Source organism: Crotalus tigris, unplaced genomic scaffold (genome assembly GCF_016545835.1).
Source record: "Crotalus tigris isolate CLP2741 ecotype Arizona unplaced genomic scaffold, ASM1654583v1 scf7180000022411.5474196:2289641, whole genome shotgun sequence".
Classification (NCBI taxonomy): Eukaryota; Metazoa; Chordata; class Lepidosauria; order Squamata; family Viperidae; genus Crotalus; species Crotalus tigris.
This window is the reverse complement of record NW_024099112.1, coordinates 114,765-142,074: the sequence shown is the minus strand read 5'-3', so window position 1 is coordinate 142,074 and position 27,310 is coordinate 114,765. Positions and strand designations below refer to the sequence as shown.

The window sequence follows — 27,310 nt, the reverse complement described above, 5'->3', positions numbered from 1 at the left end:
AAAAAAGGACATTAGTTGGACTATGAGTGGGCTGGTGTTAATGATACAAACTCTAAAAATAATGACTTGTACCTTATTTTTTTTTCTTACAGATCGAGAGAATCAGTCTATGCTTATCACGTAAGCGCTTTCACTTATCTGTGCAATCGATATCTCATTTGTATGTGCTTTTGAGTTACATTCTTTTTGTCCTGTGGTTTCTATATGAACTCAATTCTAGGTAGATCAAGTTTACCATATCATCCTGTTGAGAAAGGAAAGCTGAATTGTTTGGGCAGGCTGCACAATCTTTGAGGAACATAATTATCTCTTCATGCAACTCCCTATCCTCTTTCAGTTTGTTATCTCAGATTTTCTGGCTATTACATGTCAATGAACAGCTGCTACTATTGTCTCAGGGGGATACAGCCAACCGAAAGTGGGACAGCAAATAACTCAGTCTATATGGTTGATCATACTTCCTGTGTGCATCATTTGTTTTGAGGGCACAATGTCATTTAGGTATTCTGGGGAAGCACTTTCTTTGAAAAAGCCCAATTAAGCCAATAAAATTCCATTTATGTTATTCCATTTTTCATACTCCATTTGGACATACTGCCGGAAGCATTGTGGTAGTCTATGATTAGTTCAATTGGAAGGTAGATTGTTGGGGAATCTGAACCAGATCAAGTCCACACCACTTTTGTTTCATTTAACAGACCTAGTTCAATGGTCATATCTTACCAGTTGCTTTCATCAGTGGGATAAAATCCCTTGCACTAATGGACAACTAGATATGCCTTGGATGTTTGCAAATTTGTCTTCCATAGATGAACAAGAGCTTAAAAATCAAAACTCTAATGTTAGATACCAAATCAATCTTACCAAGGAAACAACTAAAGAGATAAGTATCAGTGGGCATCTATGAAAGGGATTAATGAAAAAGCATTGTATAATAGGGTACAAGTAGACTATGAATGGAAATGATTTGTAGGTAGAAGAATACAGTTTTAAGAGATCTGAGTATGGATACAAGAAGTCTACGAAAAGGGAAAGAATAAGAAATCAAAGCTGGAGAATGAACAGTGGGCAGGAATCCCCAGGAAAAGGGGATCCTGGGAGAAATTAGGCTAAGCCCCATTTGTAAAAAGAAAGAAAGAGAAGAAGTATTAACTGAAGCAGCCATGATGATGCTATAAAAAGCTTAATCTGCTCTCCCCTCCCCAAGCTTCTAGCCTTGGCCATGGCCTAATTAGGTAAAGCAGGGGCTGAAAGCATCAGATGTTTGGCTCTAGGCCTGTAGAGACCTCACTCCTACCCCCACCTCAGTATAGCTCTTTGTATGCTGGGATTACAATGGAAGGGCAGCTAACTTTAGGCATGAAATCAATGCCAGTCCAGTGCCAATGAATTTTATTGATAGCACAGAAGACGATCCCAGACCAAGTGAAAAAAGATTCAATTTCCTGCTGAGCTTGAGTCAGAGTTCCTCTCTTTTGAGAATTTAGCATTACTTTTTATAGTTATCTCTTGAAATATAAAGAAACTCCATGATTTTACTTTTCATTCCTGAAAGCAATTAAAATAATTTTCTATATATGAAAAGTGTGAAACTATTTTGTGTAGAACAGCAAAGGAAATGGAATCTATGAACTTCTGCACTTCCTACCAGAAAAAACTGTTTCTATTTAACACAAATTGATGATTAAACACCTTGTATCCTAGCTTTTACTTTCTGGAGGAATGCTAAAATCTACAGGCTGAGTCAATCTTGCCCATTTAATCAACAGTTCCTAGAAAGAGATGGAGATGGGATGTTTCCTCTTGCTAGTAAATTGCTTCCAGTGCAGAGTTTGTCTAGAATTATGTACTGCAGAAGCTCTGAAGCAGTTTTTCCAGACTCTCTTAGTGCAGAATGTTAAGAGCATTTAATCTTCAAGGCTGTAGTCTGTTCAATGTTCCAGATGCATCTAGAATCCGTGTGTGTGTGTGTGTGTGTATGTGTGTGTAAAAGCTTATAGATCAGCGGTTCTCAACCTATGGGTTGCGACCCCATTTGGGGTCGATCGACCAATTTTCGGGGGTCGCCAAAGGCGACGATCCGCCATTTTCTCCCCTCCGGGGGCGGCACCGCACATGTGCGCTGCGCATGGGGGCGGTGCCACGCCTCCGGGGGCGCGCTGCGTGTGCGGGCCGCGCATGGGGGCGCCGCCGCACATGCGGGTGGCACCGCGCATGCGCGCTGCACATGGGGGCCCTGCCCCCCATGCGCACCGCGCCGCGCATGCGCATAACGTTTGTGTGACGGGGGTCGCCGTCACACAAACGTTGAGAACCGCTGTTATAGATGCATTTAACTTAATCTTTCCCTACTTGAAATGGCATCTCTCAGAATTTCCAATCAACTCAAGATCAAAATCTTTGTTGTACAACAGATATTTTGATGTAGTAAGCAGTAGTTTCTTTTGTTTATAATGTTATATTGAATTTGCATGAAAAAGTAAAATAATATTATGCTTGATACCCTAAATTGAAATTAATACTGATAGAAAAAATAATTCAATCAGGATGACCATGCTGCTTAGAAATTTGGGGAGAAGAAATTTTAACATTCATTCCATACGAAGCTCAGATGAACCGTTGGATTTAAAACCATATTTTTCAATATAACAGTTTTTTATGTCTGAGAATTATCCATTCTTTTAGCCATGTTAAAAGTATAAGATCCAGTCTGGTAATCCAAATCCTCCATTTTCTTTGGATTTTTGTAGCATATTTTGTAGCATAAAACCATATTTTTCAAAACAGCACAGGCCTTTGTCCATCCATATTGCAGACAAGGCAAAGGTCAAGGCAACAGATGCATTATACTGTCCAATCCCATTATTTTCAGGAGCAATATAAAGATAGATGTCCTCTGTGGGACATTTTTCTTGTTCATCCAGGCACTTTTTGAAATATCTTATAAACATATCCTGTATCCTGGGTACCACAAAATCTATTCATTAATAGTATTAAAGACTTAGGGGGGATGTCTTTCTCCATTCTGAAGTCTATAATATATTTCTGGGTGGTGGGAATTGACTGGCTGATTGCGTGAGTATGGGAAATTTTTGATAATTGCTTCATGCTCTTCATCTGTATATTTCTATTACTCTAAGCGGAGAATCTGGTGCTGGTAAGACTGTAAACACCAAGCGAGTCATTCAATACTTTGCCATTGTCGCAGCCCTGGGTGACTCTCCGGGCAAGAAAGGAGTAAGGCCTTCATTTGCAATTTTTTTTTCCCATTTTCTTTTGTTGATTTTTCTTTTGTTTCATTTTGGACTTTTTATGCTTGGCAGTGTGTTGGACATGGCCTTTTCTTTCGTTTTGAAACAAGCAAGGCTTGAAAAAATTGCTTTTGGGGAAAATTTCAGGAAAAGGATGTTGAGGCAATGGTTGCTTCAAGAATTTTTTTTAAATGATCAATATGTTTCCCTTCCCTTCATTACTTTTTTTTTTTTAAGGTAAGGGGGGAAGTTCCCCAAAGCAGTCTTACAACTCTTTCTTTTAAGCCTTGCTTTTTGTGATTTCCTTCACCCAATTATCTCTCTTGTTCCTTGTTATTCTTTTTCATCTTGTATCTTTCCTTCTTCTGTTTCTTCTTCATCTTGCATTTCTTTTTCTTTTTTTATTTTTGAAATATCTTTGCAACTTATTTTCTTATCAGCACTTTTTTTTTTTTACTTCAATTAAATTAAAAAAAATTCACCAATAGTGTTTCCTTTCTTTCGGTTTGGTTTTTAACTTTTTTGCTTCTTGGTGCTGTTCTTTATATTTATCTAATATATTTAACATTTTTGATGTATTAAATATGTTAGTTTTTATGGAATTTTAATCATTTTTGAATATTCTCATCAACAAAATTGGATTGTTTTCATCTTTGACTGGCATTTTCTGTGACCCTAATTTTGTATTTTTGAAATTCTAAATCTGTCTTTTAAAATCTTTTTTATAGCAAGCACCTGCTACTAAAACTGGGGTAAGTTTTTAAATAATGGAACCATTGTAAACTTAAGAAAATAAAAAAAAATAAGTATCAAAAACTTGTGTGAGGACCAGGCAATGTTATTATCAGATTTAGGATTGCTTTTAGAACATGTGAAGGCTCTCTTTTGGCCAGATAGTTATATATGGCAGTCAGTGTGCGTAAATTTGTTTTCTAGGGACAAAATTTTGATCTATGAGTGTGAAAAAATATTATCCATGTTGTTTCATAGGGTACCCTCGAAGATCAAATCATTGAGGCTAACCCTGCTATGGAAGCTTTTGGCAATGCCAAAACCCTGAGAAATGACAACTCTTCACGGTTTGTAAGTATATTTTAAATCAAAGCAGCAATATATAACATTTTATGGTTATTATATGTGTGCTTTGTTAGTTATATGGTACTATTAAGATGTGTAACAAAATATTTCCATACCTGTTTTTTATTATTAAGCATAGGTTGATTATATATCGTTTAAGCTGAAAGTCAGGAATAATAACAGTAGCAAACAACAACAACGTCTAGGCTGCAAAAGATGGGAACATGGAGATTTAGAAAATGCTAACTTTTTGTAGTATAAACATAGAAGCCTTACTGTGATAATTTTTTTTAAAAAAGAAAGTAGTTTCTTCAGGAACAAGATTAAGGTATTAATAAATTTTTAATATAATTGTACATCTCAGGACACAGAAAGCTACGAGAAAGAGAAGTTCAATCACCATCTATAGATGTTCTATAGACAGAAGTTCTATCATAGTTTCAGTACCACGTCACTTCCACAAACAACTAAATGGATACAAGGGAATCCTCTACTGAGAACTCTTCTGGAATGCAAATAGCTGTTTTAGGAATGCCTTTTATTCCTGATAATTGACAAAGTCAACTTCTGATCTCTTAAAAAACTAATGTTGCTTAAAATTTCCTATGAATGCAACATACATCCCCCCCCCCAAATGTCTACTGATTATATATCAAACTCACTTTTTGGTATTCTCAAGTGATATAGGACCTAACTAGATGCATGAATCAACTCTAGCTAACAAGATAAAGTTGCAAAATAATTCTGAAATTAATATTTCAGAAATAAATAATAAAAAGCAAATAAGCATTTTGCTGAAAACTGTAAGATAACATGAGCTTTGTACGTTAGAATCCTTAACATCACTGATGAAGTGATGATGATGATCAGATATGTTTCATATAACTATTTATGATCATGAAGAGCTGTTGCCATTTAGAATATGCAATAGAATTGGGTGAATAACTACTAAAATTCTAATTAATATAATTAAGTGCCTTTAGTCATCTGCACAATTTTCTTTTCTTTCTATGTATTTTAGGGCAAGTTCATCCGTATCCATTTTGGACCATCAGGGAAATTGGCATCTGCTGACATTGACATATGTGAGTAGTGAATTTAGAAGAAAATTGGATAAATTTATGTAGGATGACGTTATAAATAAGATTACTGAATAAATGGACAAGAGCTGATTTTTATTTATAATAGTGTATAAATATAAAAAATAATGATAAAATTGCCTCTGAATATCAGTTGTTGCACTTATATTCTATTTAAGGGCTTTACAGAGTAATTTGCTCTCTATTTCTACTGTGAAAACAAAGTGCTGGATTGAATATGTATTTTGCTTCCACAAAACTCTACTTTTCTTCTTCGAGAGTGATCTATAAAATCCAAGATTGTTTTTCTTTTGAGTACAGTTTATAACATAGTAGCCTTGAAATGGAATATTTTACATTTTGTTTTTAGACTTGTTGGAAAAATCAAGAGTGATTTTCCAGCAGCCAGGAGAGAGGAGCTACCACATTTACTACCAAATCCTTTCTGGAAAGAAGCCAGAACTACAAGGTAATCAGCATTAAAATGGTATGTAAAGGGATTTGTTAGCCAGCGTGGAAGACACATAGAACAGAATAGCAGCAGAGCTATGTTCAGCAGTCTTATAGGCTGCTGTACATTAACAGTTGCCATCAATATCAATAGATCTGCATCAGCAACAAAGCTATAACTTCACACTTTTCTTCTTGTGAGCTCATCTATAACTATCTTCTGGGTCATTGTTGACTCAAAGACTCTAATAAGCTACATAGCTAAACAGCAATTTTCAACCCAGAACTTTCCCAATGATAGTGCATGCTTATAACATTTCAGAAATTCACTGAAATTCTGCTTATAATAATTCTAAAGAAAGCTGGTCTAACAAATATTTAATCAATAAAATATATTAAGTTCTACAATAATTTTCAGAGCACTAGTCAGGTTTATCAGTTTAGCATAGACAGCACTGTCTAATATCACTTAAAGATTAGGCATTTATGATGACAGTAGACATTAAATAGACAAGTTTAAAAAGTTGCTGGTCTTATTTTTGCAGGGATACTAAATTTGAGTTTAACACACTGCATGTTCCTACTTCTTTTTTCCTTAGTTTTATAGGTAAGATTGAATGCATTCCTATAATATATTCCAAATCATAAATGTAAATCTCTTAAATTATTCCATTCCAGATATGCTTTTGTTGTCTTCCAACCCTTATGATTATCACTTCTGTTCACAAGGAGTAACAACTGTGGACAACCTGGATGATGGAGAAGAGCTCATGGCTACAGATGTAAGTATTTTTTCAGCAATGAAGCAAAGCTGTGGAGGTCTCTTTATAAAGTGCTTCACTGCTATTTACATTAGCCATGTAATGGAATAAATTTAAGACTAAAGGCAGATCATCTAATCATATCTCTACCAAAAGAGATTTATACTACATATATTTATATTACAAAATGATCTGGAAAAAAATAAGGTCTGTAGCTTATATGCATATGATGTAACTAATAATGTTCCTGTAGTTTCTCCAGAGATAGGCGGAGAGGAATACGAAGTGATGGAAGGGGAGGTTTACAAATGCAGGTGTCTTGAATGACAGACTGATTGCACAATAAGAAATATATATTGAAATAGGATTATTCCAGAAAAGTCTTTGTTAAAACTGCTTGGCATCATTCATCAAATTCCAAAGGAATCCAAACAACGTTATTGATTAAAAAAAATCTAAATTAGGCAATATAATACATTTTAAATTGATGTTTTTTAAATTATAAATAATGTGCATTTAATTGTAGTAAGTGGGCTCAAAGTGGGCTCAAGCACTTCACACATTTTGCTGGTATCCTAGTAAATCCCTAGTGAATTCTTTCTTCATTTTTTGCTTTTTAACAGAACGACTTTTTAAAATATCACTATCTTATCTGGTTCCTTTTTACAGCATGCTATGGACATCCTGGGGTTCAGCAATGATGAGAAGTATGGCTGCTATAAAATAGTAGGTTCCATCATGCACTTTGGCAACATGAAATTCAAGCAGAAGCAACGGGAGGAACAGGCAGAGGCTGAAGGCACTGAAAGTAAGCATTTGTGCTGCTACTTACTAGTGGCTGATTCCAGAGCAGTCACCATTTTAGTCTGCTACATCACAAGTAACCATATACGTGATGTTTAAAGTGGAGGCTTGTGGAGCCTTATAGCTAAACATTGATGTACGTTTATTTTATCTATTTCATTTAACATCTTTCAGTAGGATGGGGGCTAGAAAGGTCAGAAAATAGCATTCTAGTAAATATGTGCTTGGTACTAGGTATGTTCCCCACAACACATATTTTATCAAAAGACAGTCCCCATCTGTCCATATCCTCATTTTGTGAGAATGCCTACAAGATCATTCCATAATTCCAATAAGTTGAAGACCTCTCTATCTCAATCATTTGGAGGTCAAAATAATTGCCATCCGAGGCAGAAGAAAAACAACTAAAATAATGTATGATAAAATGGGCTAAAATTGGTTATAATATACAAATAGACCAATCAGAAAATATGTGATTGAAAGGACTAAAATTTACATTGTATCCCAGCCTTATAGAGGATTTTTATAAAATGGTGTATTGTTGGTATTTGTTATTATAGATTTCTCTAAATGTATAAAGGCACTTTGAATCTTTGCTGGAAATGTGAACAACATGAAGGGATGTTTTAACATGCTTGGACATGGTACTTTTTGCATGAAATAGAAAAAATACATTTATGATTTGTGGTTTTGATAATTGGGGAAAAACTGGATAATAAAAAAGAATTAGCTCTTTTTGTAATCGTAGACTAAGAGATAATTTTGTAGTTGCACTTATATTTGTTACAAAGAAAATCAGAAGCTTCTTTCTATTTCTTTTTATTCTTTTTTCTGCACTTTTGTTTTCCTCTTTCTTCTTCCTCCCCTTCTTTATTGCCTTTATTCTTTATTGGTTTGTGTTACTTTTCATGTTTTTGTAAGACTTTTAATAATAATGTAGAAATATATATATAATGATTATTATCTGAAAAATAAGTGGCAGCCACTTCTGTAGTTTTCTAAGGTGCCATTCCTTCTCCTCCCCTCCCCTGATGTTTCATAGAATAGCACATTGTTAGCAAAATAAACAGATGAGCACCAAGGTATGGGAGATTCAGTGGAAAGCACTTTACTACTAAAGTGCCAATTATCACTTATTTTTAAATAGCTGGATGATAATTCTCATTTGAAAAGTTTAAATTTTGGGAACTCCTGTTTCTTTTTAATTTTGCTATGTTAAAATTTTGTTATTTGCTCTTGTGCTGCAGGTGCTGATAAAGCCTCTTACCTTATGGGGATCAGCTCAGCTGACCTCATCAAGGGGTTGCTTCATCCAAGAGTAAAAGTTGGAAATGAATATGTCACCAAAGGTCAGACTGTAGATCAGGTAAACATTTGGGAATTGTACAACTTGGCAATGTGACTCCCATATACTTATATGATCTTGTAGTTGTGGGTCTTAAACAAAACTTTTCTGCAGTTGTAAGAATGAAGTAAATGATTATCTTTCTAGCTATCTTAAACCATATGTTTTTAAGATTTGTTGAGCAGAGATTTGGAAAACAGTCAAACAGCAAAGTATGTTAGTATGAATGAAGGGCCCTCTCCAAAGTGTGTGACAACTGCGTCCTCTGGAAGGCCCAGTGCATGGTTTGGAGTCCCAGGAGAAGCCTTGTTTGTGAAGGCAATTTCTGTAGGCAACCTGAAAAATCCTTGATACCAAGTCTTCCAAATGTTAGAGCTATCTCAACCCTCTGAGGAGAGATGCTTCACTCATGTTAAAATGCTTTATGAAGTTTCTCTTGAATACTTTTCATAGCTCTGTTATAAACAAAACTATGTATTAGATATGAATTTTAGAGGTACAACAGATGTTGTGATGAAATTTTATTATCTTGCAATCACAGGTGGTGTATGCAGTAGGAGCTTTGGCAAAAGCCACTTATGATCGTATGTTCAAGTGGCTAGTTATGCGTATCAACAAAACCTTGGACACCAGACTAGCCAGGCAATTTTTCATTGGAGTTCTGGATATTGCTGGCTTTGAGATCTTTGAGGTAGGTTTGGAAACTGGCCAAGGCAAACACCTTGGTATGAAAGCATTTTTTTTCCGATTCTATATTGGAAAAAGCAACAACTATCATTAACTATGAAATATACAGACCAGCATTGTTAACTTGATTTCTTTTTCTTTTTTTTCCTGTGAAGCCTATGGCTGGCAAATTGCAAAGTATAAGGTGAACGTCCACTTGCACTTGAATTCCAGGGCACTTCCATAGATGATTTGTAATGTGTAGCACTGTAAGATTTCATGCTGTTGTTTCTATTCATCAGCTGCATCTATTAACTTCTGGTTGAGCTGCAGCACTTTAAGCAGTTGCTCCTCTGTTGTACAAAAGCTCTAGAGAGACTGTGGTTGGTCTGGTTTTCTGTTGGCAAAAATTTTCTTTTCACTTTGACTACTGGAATGGAGGATGAGAACATGTAGCTTCTTGTCAAGATCCTAATTTTAGAGCTCATTAAAAGACAACATGTGTGGGTGGCTTTTTAGCCCTCCTATAGCTACGGTACTGCTGTGAGTGTTTCAAAAATCAATGCACAGATGCTTGCAGCATGAAATAAAAATGTTAACAGGTAACAAATCACAGATTAAACATTTTGTTTATTTATTTTTTAACTGAATTGAGGTATTGCAGACTCATGGCAGCAGCAATATCAGTGGGGTGCATGCATTTCAAAATGGGCAATATGGAGAACAATCTAAGCATTGTCCCTTTGTACACGTGCATATACAAAAGAGGCAAGGCTTGGATCATTACACTATATTGCCTGATTTTCATTCTGTCTTTTGGATTTTGCTGAATGACAATGAAATTAGGGAATAGAAATGGGAACCATGTGGAAGTAATATTAGAACTGAATCTAGCATTGGTTGATTCATATAACTATCTTTTTAACATGGAAAAATTACTGCAGTACAGAGTTTAATCTTTAAATGTAGTTATATTAACTTTCAATGAAGAAAATGCAACACAGGTCCTGACCATAGGCTTGCAAACTACTGTTCAAGAGTTCATTTAATTACTTTCACAAAGACCTATTCAAAGTCATGTATAAAGATCAACAGTACTATAACATCAGAATGTGGTGTAGATAAAACCTAATATCTTGGAAATATTTTTAAGAATCACTAGATTTCAGGAGATTTCACTCAAGAATGCCAAAATCTTGGGAGATCTCAGCAAAGAGACTGAGATATCATAAAAATAGTTTATAACAAAGTGGACAATCTTTCAATAACCAAGAAATACTGTGTTGTTACTGGAAATAAATCAGGGCTGCAACAGTTAAAGGAGCTATATGAAGTATAAGCAATTTTTAAAATATTTTTAAGAATATAGGATAGAATTGGTTGGGTTTTTGTTTGTTTTTGAAATTGTGAAAAGTTCATTTTAGGACACATACTATAGTTTTATTGCCTTAAAACATCTAATTTCAAAAATTGTGTCATAAAATTTGATAGCACAACTGAATAAAACCTTGTGTACTGCTTACAAAAATGTTAAATATTTCATTGACAAAGTTTATAGTTATATTTTTTTAGTTCTTGGACAAAGTTTATAGTTATATTTTTTAGTTTTTGCCATTCTGGTCATATATATATATATATATATATATATATATATATATATATATATATATATATATATATATATATAGGTCTTTGGTTGTTCGGGTTTTCTCCCGCGTAAAATTGGAAGTGTCTTGGCGACGTTTCGACGAAGTCCCATTCATCATCTTCAGGCTGGTGTTTTCAGCTTCGTGCTTCGAGCAGCTGGTGTTTTCAGCTTTGCTGCTCGAAGCACGAAGCTGAAAACACCAGCCTGAAGATGACGAATGGGACTTCGTCGAAACGTCGCCAAGACACTTCCAATTTTACGCGGGAGAAAACCCGAACAACCAAAGACCTATATATATATATACATACATACATACATACATATATACATACATACATACATACATACATATATACATACATACATACACACACACATATGAATGAGGCTTTTCTGAGGGTGCTAATAATGATTATATCATAGCTAGGTGGTAGAGTCTCAAGTTCCTTTTGCTTCATTTCTTGCCTGCAGTTTAACAGCTTTGAACAGTTATGCATCAACTTCACCAATGAGAAATTGCAACAATTTTTCAATCATCACATGTTTGTTTTGGAACAAGAAGAATACAAGAAAGAAGGAATTGAATGGGTCTTTATTGACTTTGGCTTGGACTTACAGGCTTGCATTGATCTGATTGAAAAGGTAAAACTGAGACATACAATATCTAGGGCTTTATGAATCTTGTATTATAAAATAAATCAGCTATGGAAAGAAGTATATGACTACAAGTTACAACCTGTTCTGCTATTCTCTTACTTCCACAATTTTTTATGTATGAACAATAGTGAGTTTATCTGACTAAGCTTTTTAAAAACAGGACAAAATAATTCACTTTTACTGCCATCCCTCTTGCTCACTGTCTTTTTTTAAAAAAACATTTCTTAACTGGATTCCAACTTAACTGATTCTAATCACTCTATTGAGCATCTCTTCTTTGTGGTTTTGCTGAAAAAGAATTTTCTGTATTGTGCACCTACAGAGCTATTTTTAGGCATTTACTGTAATTCCCATTGGTAAAGTCCTTATTTACACTTTAACAAAATTCTCAGGGTTCTCATTTATTTCTAGATCTATCTACAAAGAAGAATATAGTATATCACTCTACAATATCTTTTGAATGTAAAAATAAAGAAATGTCCAATAAAACCAAGATGTTTTGCTCCAGAGTACTACATATTCAGATAGGAAAATTGGAACACTTTTAAAAGTAAATTGAGGCAAAGAAATAATAAACAAACAAAAAAGAAAGAAAGCAAATACAGATACTTTGAGATGAAAAGAATAATTTCAACATCAGTTTCCTGCCATATAATAAAATAGTCTTATGAAAGTTATTTTTCATGATCCAAATCACCTTAAATATATATCAGAACTATTGTGATCCTGCCACATGAAGCTGTTTTCATATGAGTAGAATAGTTCTCCTTGACAAAATATACATGAATCCATCCATTGTTCTGAAAACTCTAACTTCATATGATCCCTAATCCAGAATAGGCAAAATTAATTTTTAATAATAATTAATACTGTGCTAATTAGTAATTATTTATAATGTGAGCGGTCCACCATTTTATTGGATGAAATAAATATAAGTCCAATTAAGATTGCTACTAAAATGTTGGTGAATATCCTTTTTTTATAGCCACTTGGTATTCTCTCTATTCTGGAGGAAGAATGTATGTTTCCCAAGGCTTCTGATATGACATTCAAGGCCAAGCTGTATGACAATCACATTGGGAAATCACCCAACTTCCAGAAGCCCCGGCCAGATAAGAGGCGTAGATATGAGGCCCACTTTGAGTTGGTGCATTATGCAGGAGTGGTATGTAATAGTTCCCAACTTCCTACCTTATAGACTTAAAACTAATGTTTGTGTTGTTCTGATTCTGGTTCTTTTTGACCATTTATCAACAGGTGCCCTATAATATAATTGGCTGGCTAGATAAGAATAAGGATCCTTTGAATGAGACAGTGGTAGCTGTCTTCCAGAAATCCCAGAATAAGCTGCTGAATAGTTTATATGAAAGCTATGTCAGCTCTTCTTCAGGTGAGTTGTATTGCCATACCTGCTTATTTTATATGGCACTGAATATAGTATATGTGAGAATAGTTATGCTACATTAATGAAAGGTCTATTTGATCAAATTTTCAATTTCCAACAGTCAGGAATTTCCAGGAAACAATCTCTTTCCTCTATATTTTCCTCACAATTTTCTTTATTATATCTAAAATTTGATTTGATAGGCTTCTAAATGACCACACACATCACTGAAAACACTGTTGCAGATAAGCAGTAGAGGTCCCTTAGATAGTATTCAAAATCTTTGATTGGTGTGATATGGAATTTGATTAACTGAAGTGATCAAGAAAGATAAGGTATATACCATCTCATTGCTCAGATTAGGGTGGAAAAGACATGATCAAATAACTTTTATCTTCAAATATTTCAAAGGCAATATCATAAATAATTGTAAACCAATAAGATATAGTTGGTAATCTCTCTTGAAAAGAATGTAACTATACCTTGGAACTATAAGCAGAAAAGAGAATTGTGCACAACTTAAATGGTTCAAATTGAAATGGTTCAATCAAACCCTGCTGAAATTTTGTCTAGCCTTAAAACATGTAGTCCATCTGCCCTTTTCTTTTTCTTTTTCTTATTATCACAAGAGGAATAAGCATTCCACATCTCATTTTAAGCAATGTACATCTTAAGTGTGTTCTGAGAACATATCATTTGTGGATATTCTATTTTGGGTTCAAGAGAAACACTGAATCAAGAGTTTGAGAGTAAGTTTTAGAAGCAAATATTTGAGGAAAGCTGTTCCTTTACTCACCAGAATTGCCAAGAGACATATAGACATATTTAGGGTTGCTCATGCTAATGTTATAGACTATCCTACAGATCATTTTAAATGTTTCATGATATAATTATATAAATTGCTTTATTCCTTTGGGTCTTCATTTTATTTGTATTCTAATATACCTAGCAGATTTGAAAACAGTATTTATTCTTGGCAGTCTCTCATCAAGAAACCAGCTAGGCTGAATGTACTAAGTAGACTTAAAATATTGTTTAGAAACTCAGGCACTAGAGTTAGTCTCCCAGTTGTTAAAAACTAAATGAGTACCCAAACTAAATTAATCCCACTAAAGTAATATACTGAAATTTTATTTGATAGATGAGCCCCCCAAGGCAGGTGTCAAAGAGAAGCGTAAGAAGGCAGCTTCATTCCAAACTGTGTCCTCACTGCACAAGGTAAGCATCTGATACTTTGGAACAAAAATCACTAGTTTAAACTCTACAAAATTGTACTTGATTCAGTTAATAGGTATGTTGATAGTTCTTCCAGATAACTTTCTAAAAATCACCAATTATAAATTTGAATCCCAGGCAGACACCTTAAAGCTTAGTTCTTCTCCCCAAATGGTCCAGTATTGTCCTTTCTTGGCAAAAAGGATACAAGGGAATTCACATCAGTGATTATCCCTATATTATCAATTCTTGGTGAACATCTTCATTTCACATTCAAACTGAATTGGAAGAATACTTGAAAGAAAACTAATTCCCTCTATGACAGGGAAATGCTTATTTCTACTCCGGTGGTGTTTTGTTCTACATGGTTCCTGGCTGCTTCTCCGTTGCTGAGGGAGAGGCAGTTAAGACTTGCAGTGATGTTTAGATAATTTATTACATAAACATCACTTTAAGTCTGTGCTATTTCTCTCCTCACTATTGACTGCAGGAAGGAAAACCTTTGGGAAGAAGGAAACAAATGTGGATTTTACAATGCTTGTAGCAACTGCCCCCCCCCCTGATTTTTCTGCCTTGGGAGAGAATTAGCTAGACCTAATTCTAATTGAACCAATGAATTGCATTCATCTCTGTGAAGTCCATTTGACTGAGAGCTAAGGTTTCAGAACTTAGAAGAGAAAGTTCTTGAGATCATGGGGTTTAAAGCATAAATATTAAAACAATAGAGTCATGCTGATAACACATTACTATTCTTTACTATCCAACTCCAAGGAAACAACTGATATTCTTGAATGTTGTCTATATTCAATAAAGAGCTGGATAAGAGAGAATGAGATAAATTTAAGTAGGAAACTGGACTCAGAGACTGCGATTCAGCTGGTTTGCGGTGAAATGAGCAGGTCCACATTTTTTCTTGCATTCAGTCATGTCCAATTCTCAGAAACTGGTTACAAAGGGTTGGGGGCCACTGCTGTAAAATAGCTCTTGCTCTATCTCAGTAGGAGTCAGGTTCAGATAATTATTTTATTTTATATTTATTTTATTTTATATTTTATTTTATTATTTTATTTTATTATTATTATTTTATTATTTTACATTTTATTTTATTTTGTATTACTGTAATCCACATAGACTATATGTTAACAATAAAAACAATAAATTCAAGTTCCCTGAAGATGGGCTCCATCACAAGTCCAAAAGCTCTGAAGAATAAGCCCCTGGTCCTGGTTACCAACCCAGATTGGTACAGTAAATACACATTAAAATAAAAACAATGTAATAATTCCATAATACAAAGTATAGATGATCTACTCATCATTCTCTAATCATTCCTCAGAACAACTCATTTTTTGTTAAAACCATCAGGTTAATGTTGATTAAGGCCATTGCCAGCCTTACAGTGTTGTCTATTCCTTAACATGGGGGCCACAACAGAGAAATATATTTTTGAATTACACCAGGTACAGGGCCAGTGGCAGGACAATAGTATGGCTATAGTGAATTTTATTTGCCAGCAAGTGAGTTAATACACTTTGGGCCAACTTCCCAATAGGTGAGGGGTGATAAAGGCATGAATCACTTTATCTTCCCTCATATTTTTCTTCACATGAGGTATTTTTCTCTCAACTCATTTTCAGCAGCAGAACTTGGTTGAAGAGAAAAGCATCTTAGGGAAAAGACTATTGAGAAGTAAACCTCGGCTAAGAATGAATTTCTCTCCCTCTTGCTCCCCATTCTAAAAATAAGTTTCCTCTTCTTTCTTTGTATATGATTGGGTCAGAGCTAGAGTGAGCATCTCTTTGACGTGTGCTATATGCATCCTGCCTGATTTGACCCAGGGATTATATCTGCTTGAAGAGGTCTAGGACAATAGCCTGCTTTGTTCCTTTCTGACAGATTAGGATAGACTTAGGTATCTAATTTATCAGTTAAATTCATTTGAAATTATTGCAGAGCTTCTCTCTGAAATTTCAAAAGTAGGAAGAAAAAAGGGAGAGAGAGAAAGATTTTTATTCCACTAAGACAATGTATAGGTTACAATCAACAATGACACTTAAATGCCATTCTATTTAAAGGTCTTCTCTGGATGTGAAATCCAGAAGGAAGAACTTTTTTTGTCTTTTTTTCCCTGGCCAAACACCTGGCTTATTTTTAACAGAGGACACAGAGAGAAAGGGTTCAGTAAAGATTATAATATTGGGCCAGCTTTGTATTGGGGAAAGTAGGGCTTCATATACCTGCTTCATGGCATGTTCATGGCAGGAGTAATACATGTTAAAATTTGACTTAGAAATGGAATGAGAGCAAATGAAGCTATTTAACTTTATATGTCTGCCTTACAGGAAAACCTGAACAAACTGATGACCAATTTGCGTGCTACCCAGCCCCATTTTGTCCGCTGCATTATCCCTAATGAAACAAAGACTCCAGGTACAGAATTTCAAAAAGATTACATGAGACAGATGTGATGAAATGCTTGAGGGAAGATCCACATATATAAGACACTATAATTTTTTTAGCACCAACTTCTTTGCTGTATATAACACAAAAAGTGGCAATAAATTTTTAAAAGATATTGAGTGAGGCTGGTATTTTAAACATTTTAAAACTTATATCTAGATAACTGTGCTTTCAGTCAGGGTGAAAAGGTATTAATTCCTTTTCTCACCTTTTATATTCTTCCATTTCTTTGCTTTTGGTAACTAGGACTGTTTAATTTGACAGTTTTAACTTAATTTTCCGTCCATTTTTATGACCTTATTTAGGTTTAAGTTCTTTAGTTTGGGGAAGAGGCTATTATTGCTGAATATACCTTCTCTTTTTTTCCTGTGCAGGAGCCATGGACCCTTTCCTGGTGCTGCATCAGCTGCGGTGTAATGGTGTCCTCGAGGGCATTCGCATCTGTAGGAAAGGGTTTCCAAATAGGATCCTCTATGCTGACTTCAAGCAGCGGTAACCAGTCCTCTTATTTCCTATGTAAAGATACTAGCATTTCTCTCCTGTTAGGAACATAAGTAGCTTGTAAAGTTGTAGAATCTAGTCATTGGAAAAAAGTGTGAATTTCTGACAGTATCATACTATTTATTTATTTATAAAATTTATTGGCTAAACATCTTATCATAGGATAACTCTGGGCGGCTTGCAGTTACATGTATAGTTAAAACACAAACAGTTAAAATCAGACATTAAAACCAAGGACACATGGGAAAAGCGGGGGAGGAATGGGGGGGGGAGGAGGGATTACTCAATCAATCACCTCCATTGCGCTGTTCTCCCACTGGGTCCCAACTGACTGGCAAAGCCACGTCTTTATGCCCTTATGAAAAGATAGGAGGGTTGGGGCCAACTTCATATCGGGGGGGGGGCAAGATGTTCCAGAGGGCAGGAGCAACAGCAGAGAAAGCCTTCATCCTGGACCCTGCCAGCTGGAATAATCGGGCTGATGGGATCCACAGCATGCTGCCTTTGCTAGCAAGAGTGGAACGGATCAATCCCAGTGGGGTGAAACTACACCTAATAAATAGATACTACACATTTATTTTGCTTTTATTCTTGTTTTACTGCCAGGGCCCTAGAATAAATAGGATCTAACTGTTAACAACAAAACTGCATTTCCCAGAATTCTCTGAAAAGAAGTAAGAGTAAATAGGCCAATTGTTTGAGCACTGTGGTTTGGTTTGGCTAATTAAAGTTAAATGAACTTAATATCAGATTAGAACTTCTGTCATATATATTTTGGGAAATCATCAAACTCCTTAAATGGCAATCTTTTAAATCTAGATGGAGTATAGTAAAATGTATATATAATGCTATTTCTGGCAGTAATGCCTATTTAGTTACTCCAATTGGTTTCTTAGTTTTTGAGAGTTACAAAAAATAATTTGGTGATTATTTCTAATGCAACTTTATTCATTTTCTGAAGGCATATATAATGAAGTAAAATAAGAATTCATTTATTGTTAGCCTAAAAATTTCTAGTGATGAAACACAATAATCTCATATATTAGAAATAGCATTGGCTGAGAAATTAATGCTTGAAATTAATGTCTTTTGATTTTCATAAAGTTAAGGACTTTTACTTAACATAGGATCTACATTGTAATTATAAGAGTGAAGTAATTTCTTATACATTATTTCTTTGTTACAAATATATTTATGAAAGAAATATTAAATATGGACCTTTAAAATTTCACATCTCTCATTAAAATTACAATTTTACACACACACACACACACACACACACACACATTCAGACTAAAATTTTTATTTAATTTTAAAAATATTTGCTTCTTGTTTTTTATTTGCTTTTATAGTCAATGCTTTTTAATATATGGATATTTTAAATATTGTTTAAAAAAATAAGTTTATTCCATTTAAGATTTAATAGAAGCATTGGGGCTTATCCAGTTCAACTGCCTGGATTACAACATTCCAAACAGATGGTTTCTAGCTGTTTCTAAAAGGTGTCCAGTGAATGGGAACTTATTTAGCCCACTGTGTTACTTGTGGACAACCTGCCACTTTCACATGAAGTGATATGTACTCTACTATAATTGTACAGAGAGTAGTATGTTTCCAGGGAAGTCCTTGGGATATGTTAAAAAAATATCAGAATGGAAACTGGGATAGTACAATTGAAACACTGCTTGTTTTTTTAATGTGTGTTGCATATAAAAATATGTGAAGCTTTGATTGTACCATCTCTACTGCCAACTTGACTTCTTTGAGCACAGTCCTGCAGGCATCCCTTGGTACTTTTTAAAAAGAATATTAAAAAATGTGGAGAAATTTATATTGTATTAAACAGGCATATTCAGCTTCATTAACAATAACCTAAACAAATATTTAAGATTAATTACCTATAAGATTAATGACCTATAGTCATCGTATATATAAGGTATATTAATCTCCATTATTTAATGTATTATTTAATTCTTCATTCTAATAAAATCAGGGTTTTTGCAGACCTTTCTTTACCAAGTAAATTGTTTTAGAATCTAAGCAGTTTACACAAAGAAGTATTCTTGATTCTAAACATCTATTCCTTTAACTGTTAATCTTACCTCCTTTACTTCTAGTTATCGTATCCTGAACCCAGTTGCAATACCCGATGACAAATTTGTAGATAGCAGGAAGGCCACAGAAAAACTGCTGCTTTCCTTAGACATTGACCACACGCAGTATAAGTTTGGACATACCAAGGTATTTGCTGTGCAAGTAGCATTTATGAATTGAATGACTTGATTTTACTGTGACAGAAAAATGCTGAGGATGAACACAATGTGTATGTCTAAGCTAAGTTTTGTATTCTTCCTTTTATATAATAGTTTTCTTTCTTGAATGTTAGCTTCACATACCTTATATTCAGTATCTACTATAAGGAAGAAAGCTGAAATGCAAATATACAAGCAAAAAATAAATCATAACACTTCATAAGGAAATAAAATATAATAACATAAAATTTAGAAACAAAAAATATTTTGTTTCTGAATAGGACTATTTTAGAATCTCAAAGTATGGCGAATTAAGCCTAGAATATCTTCTAATTGTGATTCATTAATTAGTCAAAAATTAAATGCAAACAATTAGCACAAGAGAATTATTCTTCAGAATTGTTGAAATATATTATTCAAAATAAACATGAAATCAATTACATCTTTAGTGTAATAAATCTTCCTTAATTTCAGGTATTTTTCAAAGCTGGTTTGCTGGGTCTACTGGAAGAGATGCGAGATGAACGATTGGCTAAGATTATCACCCTCCTGCAGGCCAGGATGCGTGGGCGCCTCATGCGAATTGAGTACAAGTTAATCATCACCAGAAGGTATAACAACAAAATTACCCCTGCAGATACTTTTGCTTTATGCTATCTATTGGGATATTATAAATTTTATTTGATTAGTGAGACATCTTTGTGAAGGAGCTCCCTTTCTCTTTACTGTATCTGTTAATTTCAATAACACTCCTATCAATATTTTGCTTTTCAGAAGGAGAAACAACATTAAACATTTTTTAAAAATCTGCATATAAATTACAGCCCAGTATTATCATCTTCTTTCTATTTTCATCTCAGAATCTTCAGTTTGATCATAATTTTAGACAGAAGCGTAGATGACCTGCCTCTGATCCCATAGATTTCCTTTTTAAATGTTTTATTAATTCCTACCAGAGAAGCGCTCTATACTATCCAATGGAACATCCGTGCTTTTAATGCTGTGAAAAACTGGTCTTGGATGAAACTCTTCTTTAAGATCAAGCCTCTCCTCAAGTCAGCTCAATCTGAGAAGGAAATGGCTAACCTCAAAGAGGAATTCCAGAAATTGAAGGAAGCGCTGGAGAAGTCAGAAGCTAAACGGAAAGAACTGGAAGAGAAACAAGTCAGCATAATCCAGGAAAAGAATGATTTGTCACTACAGCTTCAAGCAGTGAGTAACCTATGTAGTTAAGCATTCCAAATGAGCTTGACCACTGATACACTTTCTAGGTGGAAGCTGGGATTGAATATGACTGTAAACATTTACAGACAGATATTCCTTTACATATCTAATAGATGTTCTAAAGCTATAAGACCACTTCATAGTAGGTGGTCAAACGAGGAATATATGTCTACAAATACTATGATAAAATTTTCACAAATGAATGGGCCAGATTTTTCTTCCAGGGGAAAGATGAAGGCACTCAAATGAAGTGAGAGTCACTTTTAAATGTCCATAAATGACAACTATCTATAAAATAATCGTAGCTTTTAACATTCATTTTCCTACAGTTTTAAGCTTTTACTAACAACTATTAGAGTGGTAATGTGCCCCTTTGGATGTTCCTCACAGGAGCAAGATAATTTGGCTGATGCAGAGGACAGATGTGATCTCTTGATTAAGACCAAAATTCAGCTGGAAGCCAAAATGAAAGAACTGGTGGAGCGTCTGGAGGATGAAGAGGAAATGAATGCTGAGCTGACTGCTAAGAAACGAAAACTGGAGGATGAGTGTGCTGAACTGAAGAAAGACATTGATGACCTGGAGATCACCCTGGCCAAAGTGGAGAAGGAGAAGCATGCCACAGAAAACAAGGTGAGCAAAATGTCTATGGAGATTCCCAGTCATCCAGGTCATTGTTAGCCCAAAATGCTTTTTTTCATGACGCAACTGGACTTTCTAGTTTTTCTTTGAAGACCTTTCGCTTCTTATCCAAGAAGCTTCTTAGCTCTGACATTCCCCACCATCCAGTCAGAGATGAGGAAGTTTCTTGGATGAGAAGCAAAACAGCTTCAAAGAAAAACAAGAAAGTCCAGTTGCCTCATGAAAAAAGCATCTTTGGAATAAGGTGAGCAAAACTGGGGTAAATAAGAATAAGGACATAAATAGTCTTGATTGCTCATGTAGTGTATACAAAATGTATATTTATCTGTAGCAGTTGAAGCTCTTTACTGCATTTAACTATAGAGATTCATTTACAGTTCAGGTAAATCCCTGAAAAGCATTAAGCTGTTTCAGTTCTTAATAGCATTCAGAAGCCTATCAGCAACAAGAGAAAGTTCTGTTTCTTCAATCTCATATAGCAGAAATAATGCACTTTTGATATAGATTATTGGGAAGGATGAGACATAATTACACACATCCTCTGTTGTTCCAAAGGAATCTGGAACTAATATGGTTACACTTTACACTTTTCATTCTGCCATGTTATGAATATATCCCTTTAAGCTATCCAATCATATTATCTAGGTGAAAAACTTGATTGAAGAAATGGCTGCTTTGGATGAAATCATTGCTAAGTTAACCAAGGAGAAAAAGGCACTACAGGAGGCCCACCAGCAAGCTTTGGATGACCTTCAAGCTGAGGAGGACAAAGTCAATACTCTAACCAAGGCGAAAGTCAAGCTGGAACAGCAAGTAGATGATGTGAGTTAACGCATGACAATGGACCATCACAATGGAAGAACTCATGTCTAGTTTTAATATTATGTAATATATCATGGGTGGACAACCTGTAATACTATAACTGGATGTAACCCATATCCTTTTTTTTAGGAAACCCTGGAACATTTTTTATACCCATGTCAATTTCAATGATGTGAATACCAAAAAATTGGTACTGCCAATTTTTGGTATCCACATCACTGAAATTGGCATGAATATTGCAGTGCCAATTTTTTTTCCTACTATTTTATGGTTTTTGTGTTTTCTAGCTGGAAAGTGCTTTAGAGCAAGAAAAGAAGATACGGATGGACCTGGAAAGAGCAAAGCGCAAGCTAGAAGGTGATTTAAAACTAACACAAGAATCTGTGATGGATTTGGAGAATGATAAGCAGCAGCTTGAGGAGAAACTCAAAAAGTAAGCATGCAGTTTCTCAAAATGCTATATAGACAACCAAACCATATTATGCACACTTTGCTATTTTAGTTTTATTTATTTATTTGTATCCCACCTTTATTGTTTTTACAATTAACTCATGGCGGCAAACATATCCGACACACCTTCCTCCTCCTATTTTCCCCACAATAGTATGTGAAGTGAGTTGGTCTGAGAGTGAATGACTAGCCCAAAGTCACCAGCTGGTTTTCATGGCTAAGACAGGACTTGAACTCACAGCCTCCCACTTTCTCGCTGGTGCCTTAACCGCTAGACCAAATTGGCTCTCTCTATAATATTCTCTTTACTTTTACTTTACTCTTTATTTTAATACTTTCTTTATAATATTTTAATGGCAGAAGATATTATGAATCAAGTACTGCTATCTATTGTTACTATTTTAATCATTCTCATTCTACCTTAGAACTTTTAAGCAATACTAACAGACTAGAAAGAATTATTGTTCTACTGCATTGCCTAAAGCCATCTTGAGAAGATAGCTCTTGTATATGAGGCATTGTTTAAATGCATATGAAAAGAAAAAGAAAGATGCAATAGGGTATATATTTTAGAGTTTTTTGACAAGCTCATAAAGATTCATATGATTTGGAAAACAAACAGCTGCAAAGATGCCTGTTTCATCACTACTTCATAGCAAGATCATTAAGAAGAAATGGAGTATATCTCCACCCTAAGATATTTCAGGAAATAAGTTAGTTTGGTATAACTAATAATTCAGTTGCTAAATAAATCTTGTTAACAAAAGGCAGTGTGAAAATTTTGCTTACATGAGAAATATTCAATTTTGGACAATAGCCAAAAATAATGTTATACCCTGCCGATTTCAGAAAAACAAAATTGTTAATTTTAATTTATCTCTCTTGCATGTAGTGATTTTCTCAGTTTCAGTTAAAAGTTTCTTTTGGACAGGTTAGAAGAATAACGAAAAGGTAAGATGAAGGGTTGTATAGTGCAGCTATTTGGGATGCTAATTTTGCCTTCAAGAAAAATAGAAGCAAGAGGCAAATGATCTTCCTCTTTGCCTGAGACTTTAAAGTGAATGAATATCATATTAGAAGAGAATATACGTAGCTCAGAAATGAACTGTGGAGTCCTTGTTGCTCTCTGAGCTTGATTGTTTGCAAGGACTTCACAGATTGCCATATTAGTTAAAGAATCAAACATCATAAGTATAATAAGATGCACAAGTTACATTTATTTATTTTTCTGTAGGAAAGACTTTGAAATGAACCAATTAAATTCAAGAATTGAAGATGAACAGCTTCTTGGAATTCAGCTGCAGAAAAAAATTAAAGAACTTCAGGTAAATATATATATAGGTTTAAATGTAGGCTGCAGATGGACCAACTTAGTTGGGTTACTTCAAGGGTTGTCCATAGTATCATGATTTCTATTCCTAGTCTCTCAAAGGTTGTTTTTTTCTTTTGCTGATCTTGTAAAAGAAAAATGAGAACAATGAGAAAAGGACTAGGACTAAAGCTTGGAAGACAAAATCTATGGTTCCGGTGACCAACCCAGATTGGATCATGCAACATATATCTGCCTTCATTCATGAGAAAAGGACTGCTTATCTGCCTCAATCAACTGTTGGTCCTAAAGTGAAAAAAATATGTCAACCCTATTCCATACACAAGAGAAATCAAATAAAATATGAGAATGTTCCTCTGTCCCTATTTAATGCCTTTATGTTAAATCCATTTTTCTGATTATATGCCAATAATCTGATCAGGAACAAAATATTAATACAATTGAAAGAAAGGTTGAAGTATTTTCCCCTTTCAGCATATTATTTATGGCAAAAGTCAAAGTGGGTTAACATTTCATGTAGTTAGTGAGGATTCTTAAGTAATCCACTGGTCATCTAGGGTTAATGTGGTCTATATGTTGGTGAAAGCCCAGGTAGAAATGGTACAAACAAGTTGGCTTCTGGCAGAAACAGGACAGATTTTTCTGTCATTTGTTATCTTCTTACAGGCCCGAATTGAGGAGCTGGAAGAGGAGCTTGAGGCAGAGCGAGCTGCCAGAGCCAAAGTGGAAAAGCAAAGAGCAGAAGTAGCTCATGAGCTGGAAGAGCTGAGTGAGCGGCTTGAAGAGGCAGGAGGTGCCACAGCCTGTCAAATAGAGCTGAACAAGAAGCGTGAAGCAGAATTCTTGAAATTACGCAGGGACCTGGAAGAAGCCACCTTGCAGCATGAGTCAACTGCTGCCACCTTGCGCAAGAAGCATGCTGATTCAGTGGCTGAACTGGGGGAGCAGATTGACAACTTGCAGCGTGTCAAGCAAAAGCTAGAAAAGGAGAAGAGTGAATTAAAGATGGAGGTGGATGACCTAGCTTCCAACATTGAATACCTCACAAAAAACAAGGTGAATGGTTGAGTCATGTGGAATTCTATTAACTTATTCTTTGTGTATTAATGGATAGCAGGGGAGAGTTATTGTGGGGTGAATGTCTCATGTAAGAGCTATCAGTATGATGGAGGGTTTATTCCTCCTACAGTTGCTATTTTGGACTTTGTGTCAACACTTTGCACTATGCTAGTTCTTGCTTTTCTGCTTAGACTAGTCTTTCTCAAACTTGGCAACTTTAAAATGTGTGGATTTCAACTCCCCAAATTCCCCAGCTAACCATGATGGTTGGCACAGTCCCTTTGGAGCTGGCTTCATGTGAAGACATATATAATTCTAAGAACATAAAGGTACTTTTGAAATGTTAAAAAGCATATATTTGGTTCAAAAGACAAAGTATTGAGAAAATTTGTCTTCTCTTATCAAGTTTCTAGACTTAATGGCTGAAAAAACCCCCAGCAGACCTGTTAAAAAAGTGTCACAATAGTTAAATAATTTCAGAATACAGACTGAAAACAAATTTTGGCTCAACATAATTTTAGCCAACCTTAGGACCAACATAAGCAGAATGAATGATACAAAGCTAGAATTTTTTGGAAAATCCATTGACATTAATTATGGAAATCGCAAAACTTAAGTTTTCCTAATAAAGAATTGTTACGATAAAAAAGATGACAATCTTCCTTCAGTTTAGAAATACAAATCAGATTTATCTAATCCAGAAATCAGATACTGTATTTCAACAACTGTTCTTCCACTTTCTGAATGCCTTATCTTTACTGCATTCCAGTAGTTTCTTTTACTGGTCAGGATTCTGAATGACTGATGGAAAAAAGCAGTAGCTAACTCTTCTTAGAATGCCTCATGCATCCCAGTTGTACATTCAATTGGGAAGCTAACAAACTTGCCATAATATAACACCAAAACTGAACCATGGAGTAGAATTCTTAACCTATACTGGATCTGTTCCTTGATTATTTAATTCTTAAACAATTCCAGAACCTATCAGCTCTTTTCTTCCTGTTTCAGGCAAATGCTGAGAAACTCTGCCGGACATATGAGGATCAGCTAAGTGAAGCCAAATCAAAGGTAGATGAGCTCCAGCGTCAGCTGGCTGAAGTGAGCACCCAGCGTGGGAGACTGCAGACTGAAAGTGGTACGTTATGTAAACACTTTATATATCCTGGGAAAAGACTAAGCTCCCAAATGTGGCATAGCAGTTTTTACTCTTGAATAGCACCTGTAATGGGTGTTCCCAAGATGGAATCAATCTAGTAATATAGCATTGATCATTGATATTAATACTTGATATAACTTATGGCATATGAAGAACTAAAGCTGCTGCAGAACACTGAGGAAATGTGGTTTGGAACGAACGAAAAACAAACAAATAAACAAGCAAAAGAGGGAATTCCAAAAGTATATAGGAAATTTCAGCCACTGTGATCTGTCATGGAAATATTATCTTTTGAAATTACCAGCAGTATAGGAATGTTGTTCTCTCTTGAATCTATGATTAGCAGAAGTTGTGGATAAATCTCTGTGTATTGAATTTGAACATAATGTGTGGTTTCTCAGCCATATAATGGCTCACTAGTGGAGGTTTTTAGGGGAGAAAGTTATTATTTTCTCTTCATTAGGGTATAAAATACAATTGCAAGCCACCTTGGCCAGCATGATTAATAATGAAAACTACTGTATTTCATTAACATCTAGGAGGGCATATAAATTACCCACATTTGTTGTAATTGTTTCATTAACATTTCTTAATGCTTAGTTAAGAAAAAGATGAAGGGTTATTAACTGATTTGTCAGCACATTCATAAAGCCCAGGATGATAACAGCAAACATGACAGAGTAACCAAGAACTATGTACAGTATGACAACAGCTTTGATTCCATATGAACTAGCTTCACTTTCTTGAAAAGATACAGCTTTCGGTTTTTCTGTTAAACTCACAAAATATCCATTAGAAGTCAGGACCAGTCCTGAAATTTGCTGTCTATTTTTGATACCAAAGCAATTGAAAACTATGAGTACTATGATGAACAAACTTGACTGTGATATGTATATTTTTTTACAAAATCAGGTGAACTTAGTCGGCTCCTTGAAGAGAAAGAATCTCTTATAAACCAGCTGAGTCGGGGCAAAACTTCCTTTACCCAAACCATTGAGGAACTCAAAAGGCAGCTAGAAGAAGAGACCAAGGTGATTATTTAAACATATAGAGGTGAAATCTGTGGTAATGAGCAGC

At 34.9% G+C, this 27,310-nt stretch overlaps 1 protein-coding gene across 3 annotated transcripts in view; it reads left to right on the top strand.

The window, feature by feature from the left end:
• The window catches only part of MYH7B (myosin heavy chain 7B), a 46,338-nt gene that overhangs the window by 10,074 nt on the left and 8,954 nt on the right, over positions 1-27,310 (top strand). Inside the window, exons 6-31 of one of the 3 annotated variants that reach the window (XM_039319062.1) lie at positions 93-120; positions 3,141-3,237; positions 3,980-4,003; positions 4,242-4,334; positions 5,350-5,413; positions 5,778-5,876; positions 6,536-6,639; positions 7,288-7,426; positions 8,670-8,788; positions 9,309-9,458; positions 11,553-11,723; positions 12,724-12,903; positions 12,996-13,128; positions 14,264-14,340; positions 16,680-16,767; positions 17,172-17,289; positions 19,416-19,539; positions 20,025-20,161; positions 20,507-20,762; positions 21,165-21,407; positions 22,062-22,238; positions 22,526-22,671; positions 23,923-24,013; positions 24,685-25,074; positions 26,086-26,212; positions 27,146-27,264. In XM_039319062.1, the coding sequence (XP_039174996.1) occupies positions 93-120; positions 3,141-3,237; positions 3,980-4,003; positions 4,242-4,334; positions 5,350-5,413; positions 5,778-5,876; positions 6,536-6,639; positions 7,288-7,426; positions 8,670-8,788; positions 9,309-9,458; positions 11,553-11,723; positions 12,724-12,903; positions 12,996-13,128; positions 14,264-14,340; positions 16,680-16,767; positions 17,172-17,289; positions 19,416-19,539; positions 20,025-20,161; positions 20,507-20,762; positions 21,165-21,407; positions 22,062-22,238; positions 22,526-22,671; positions 23,923-24,013; positions 24,685-25,074; positions 26,086-26,212; positions 27,146-27,264 (3,494 nt within the window). Of the gene's footprint in view, positions 1-92; positions 121-3,140; positions 3,238-3,979; positions 4,004-4,241; positions 4,335-5,349; positions 5,414-5,777; positions 5,877-6,535; positions 6,640-7,287; positions 7,427-8,669; positions 8,789-9,308; positions 9,459-11,552; positions 11,724-12,723; positions 12,904-12,995; positions 13,129-14,263; positions 14,341-16,679; positions 16,768-17,171; positions 17,290-19,415; positions 19,540-20,024; positions 20,162-20,506; positions 20,763-21,164; positions 21,408-22,061; positions 22,239-22,525; positions 22,672-23,922; positions 24,014-24,684; positions 25,075-26,085; positions 26,213-27,145; positions 27,265-27,310 lie in introns of those variants that run through there. The other 2 variants (XM_039319063.1, XM_039319064.1) reach the window with 2 other exon arrangements.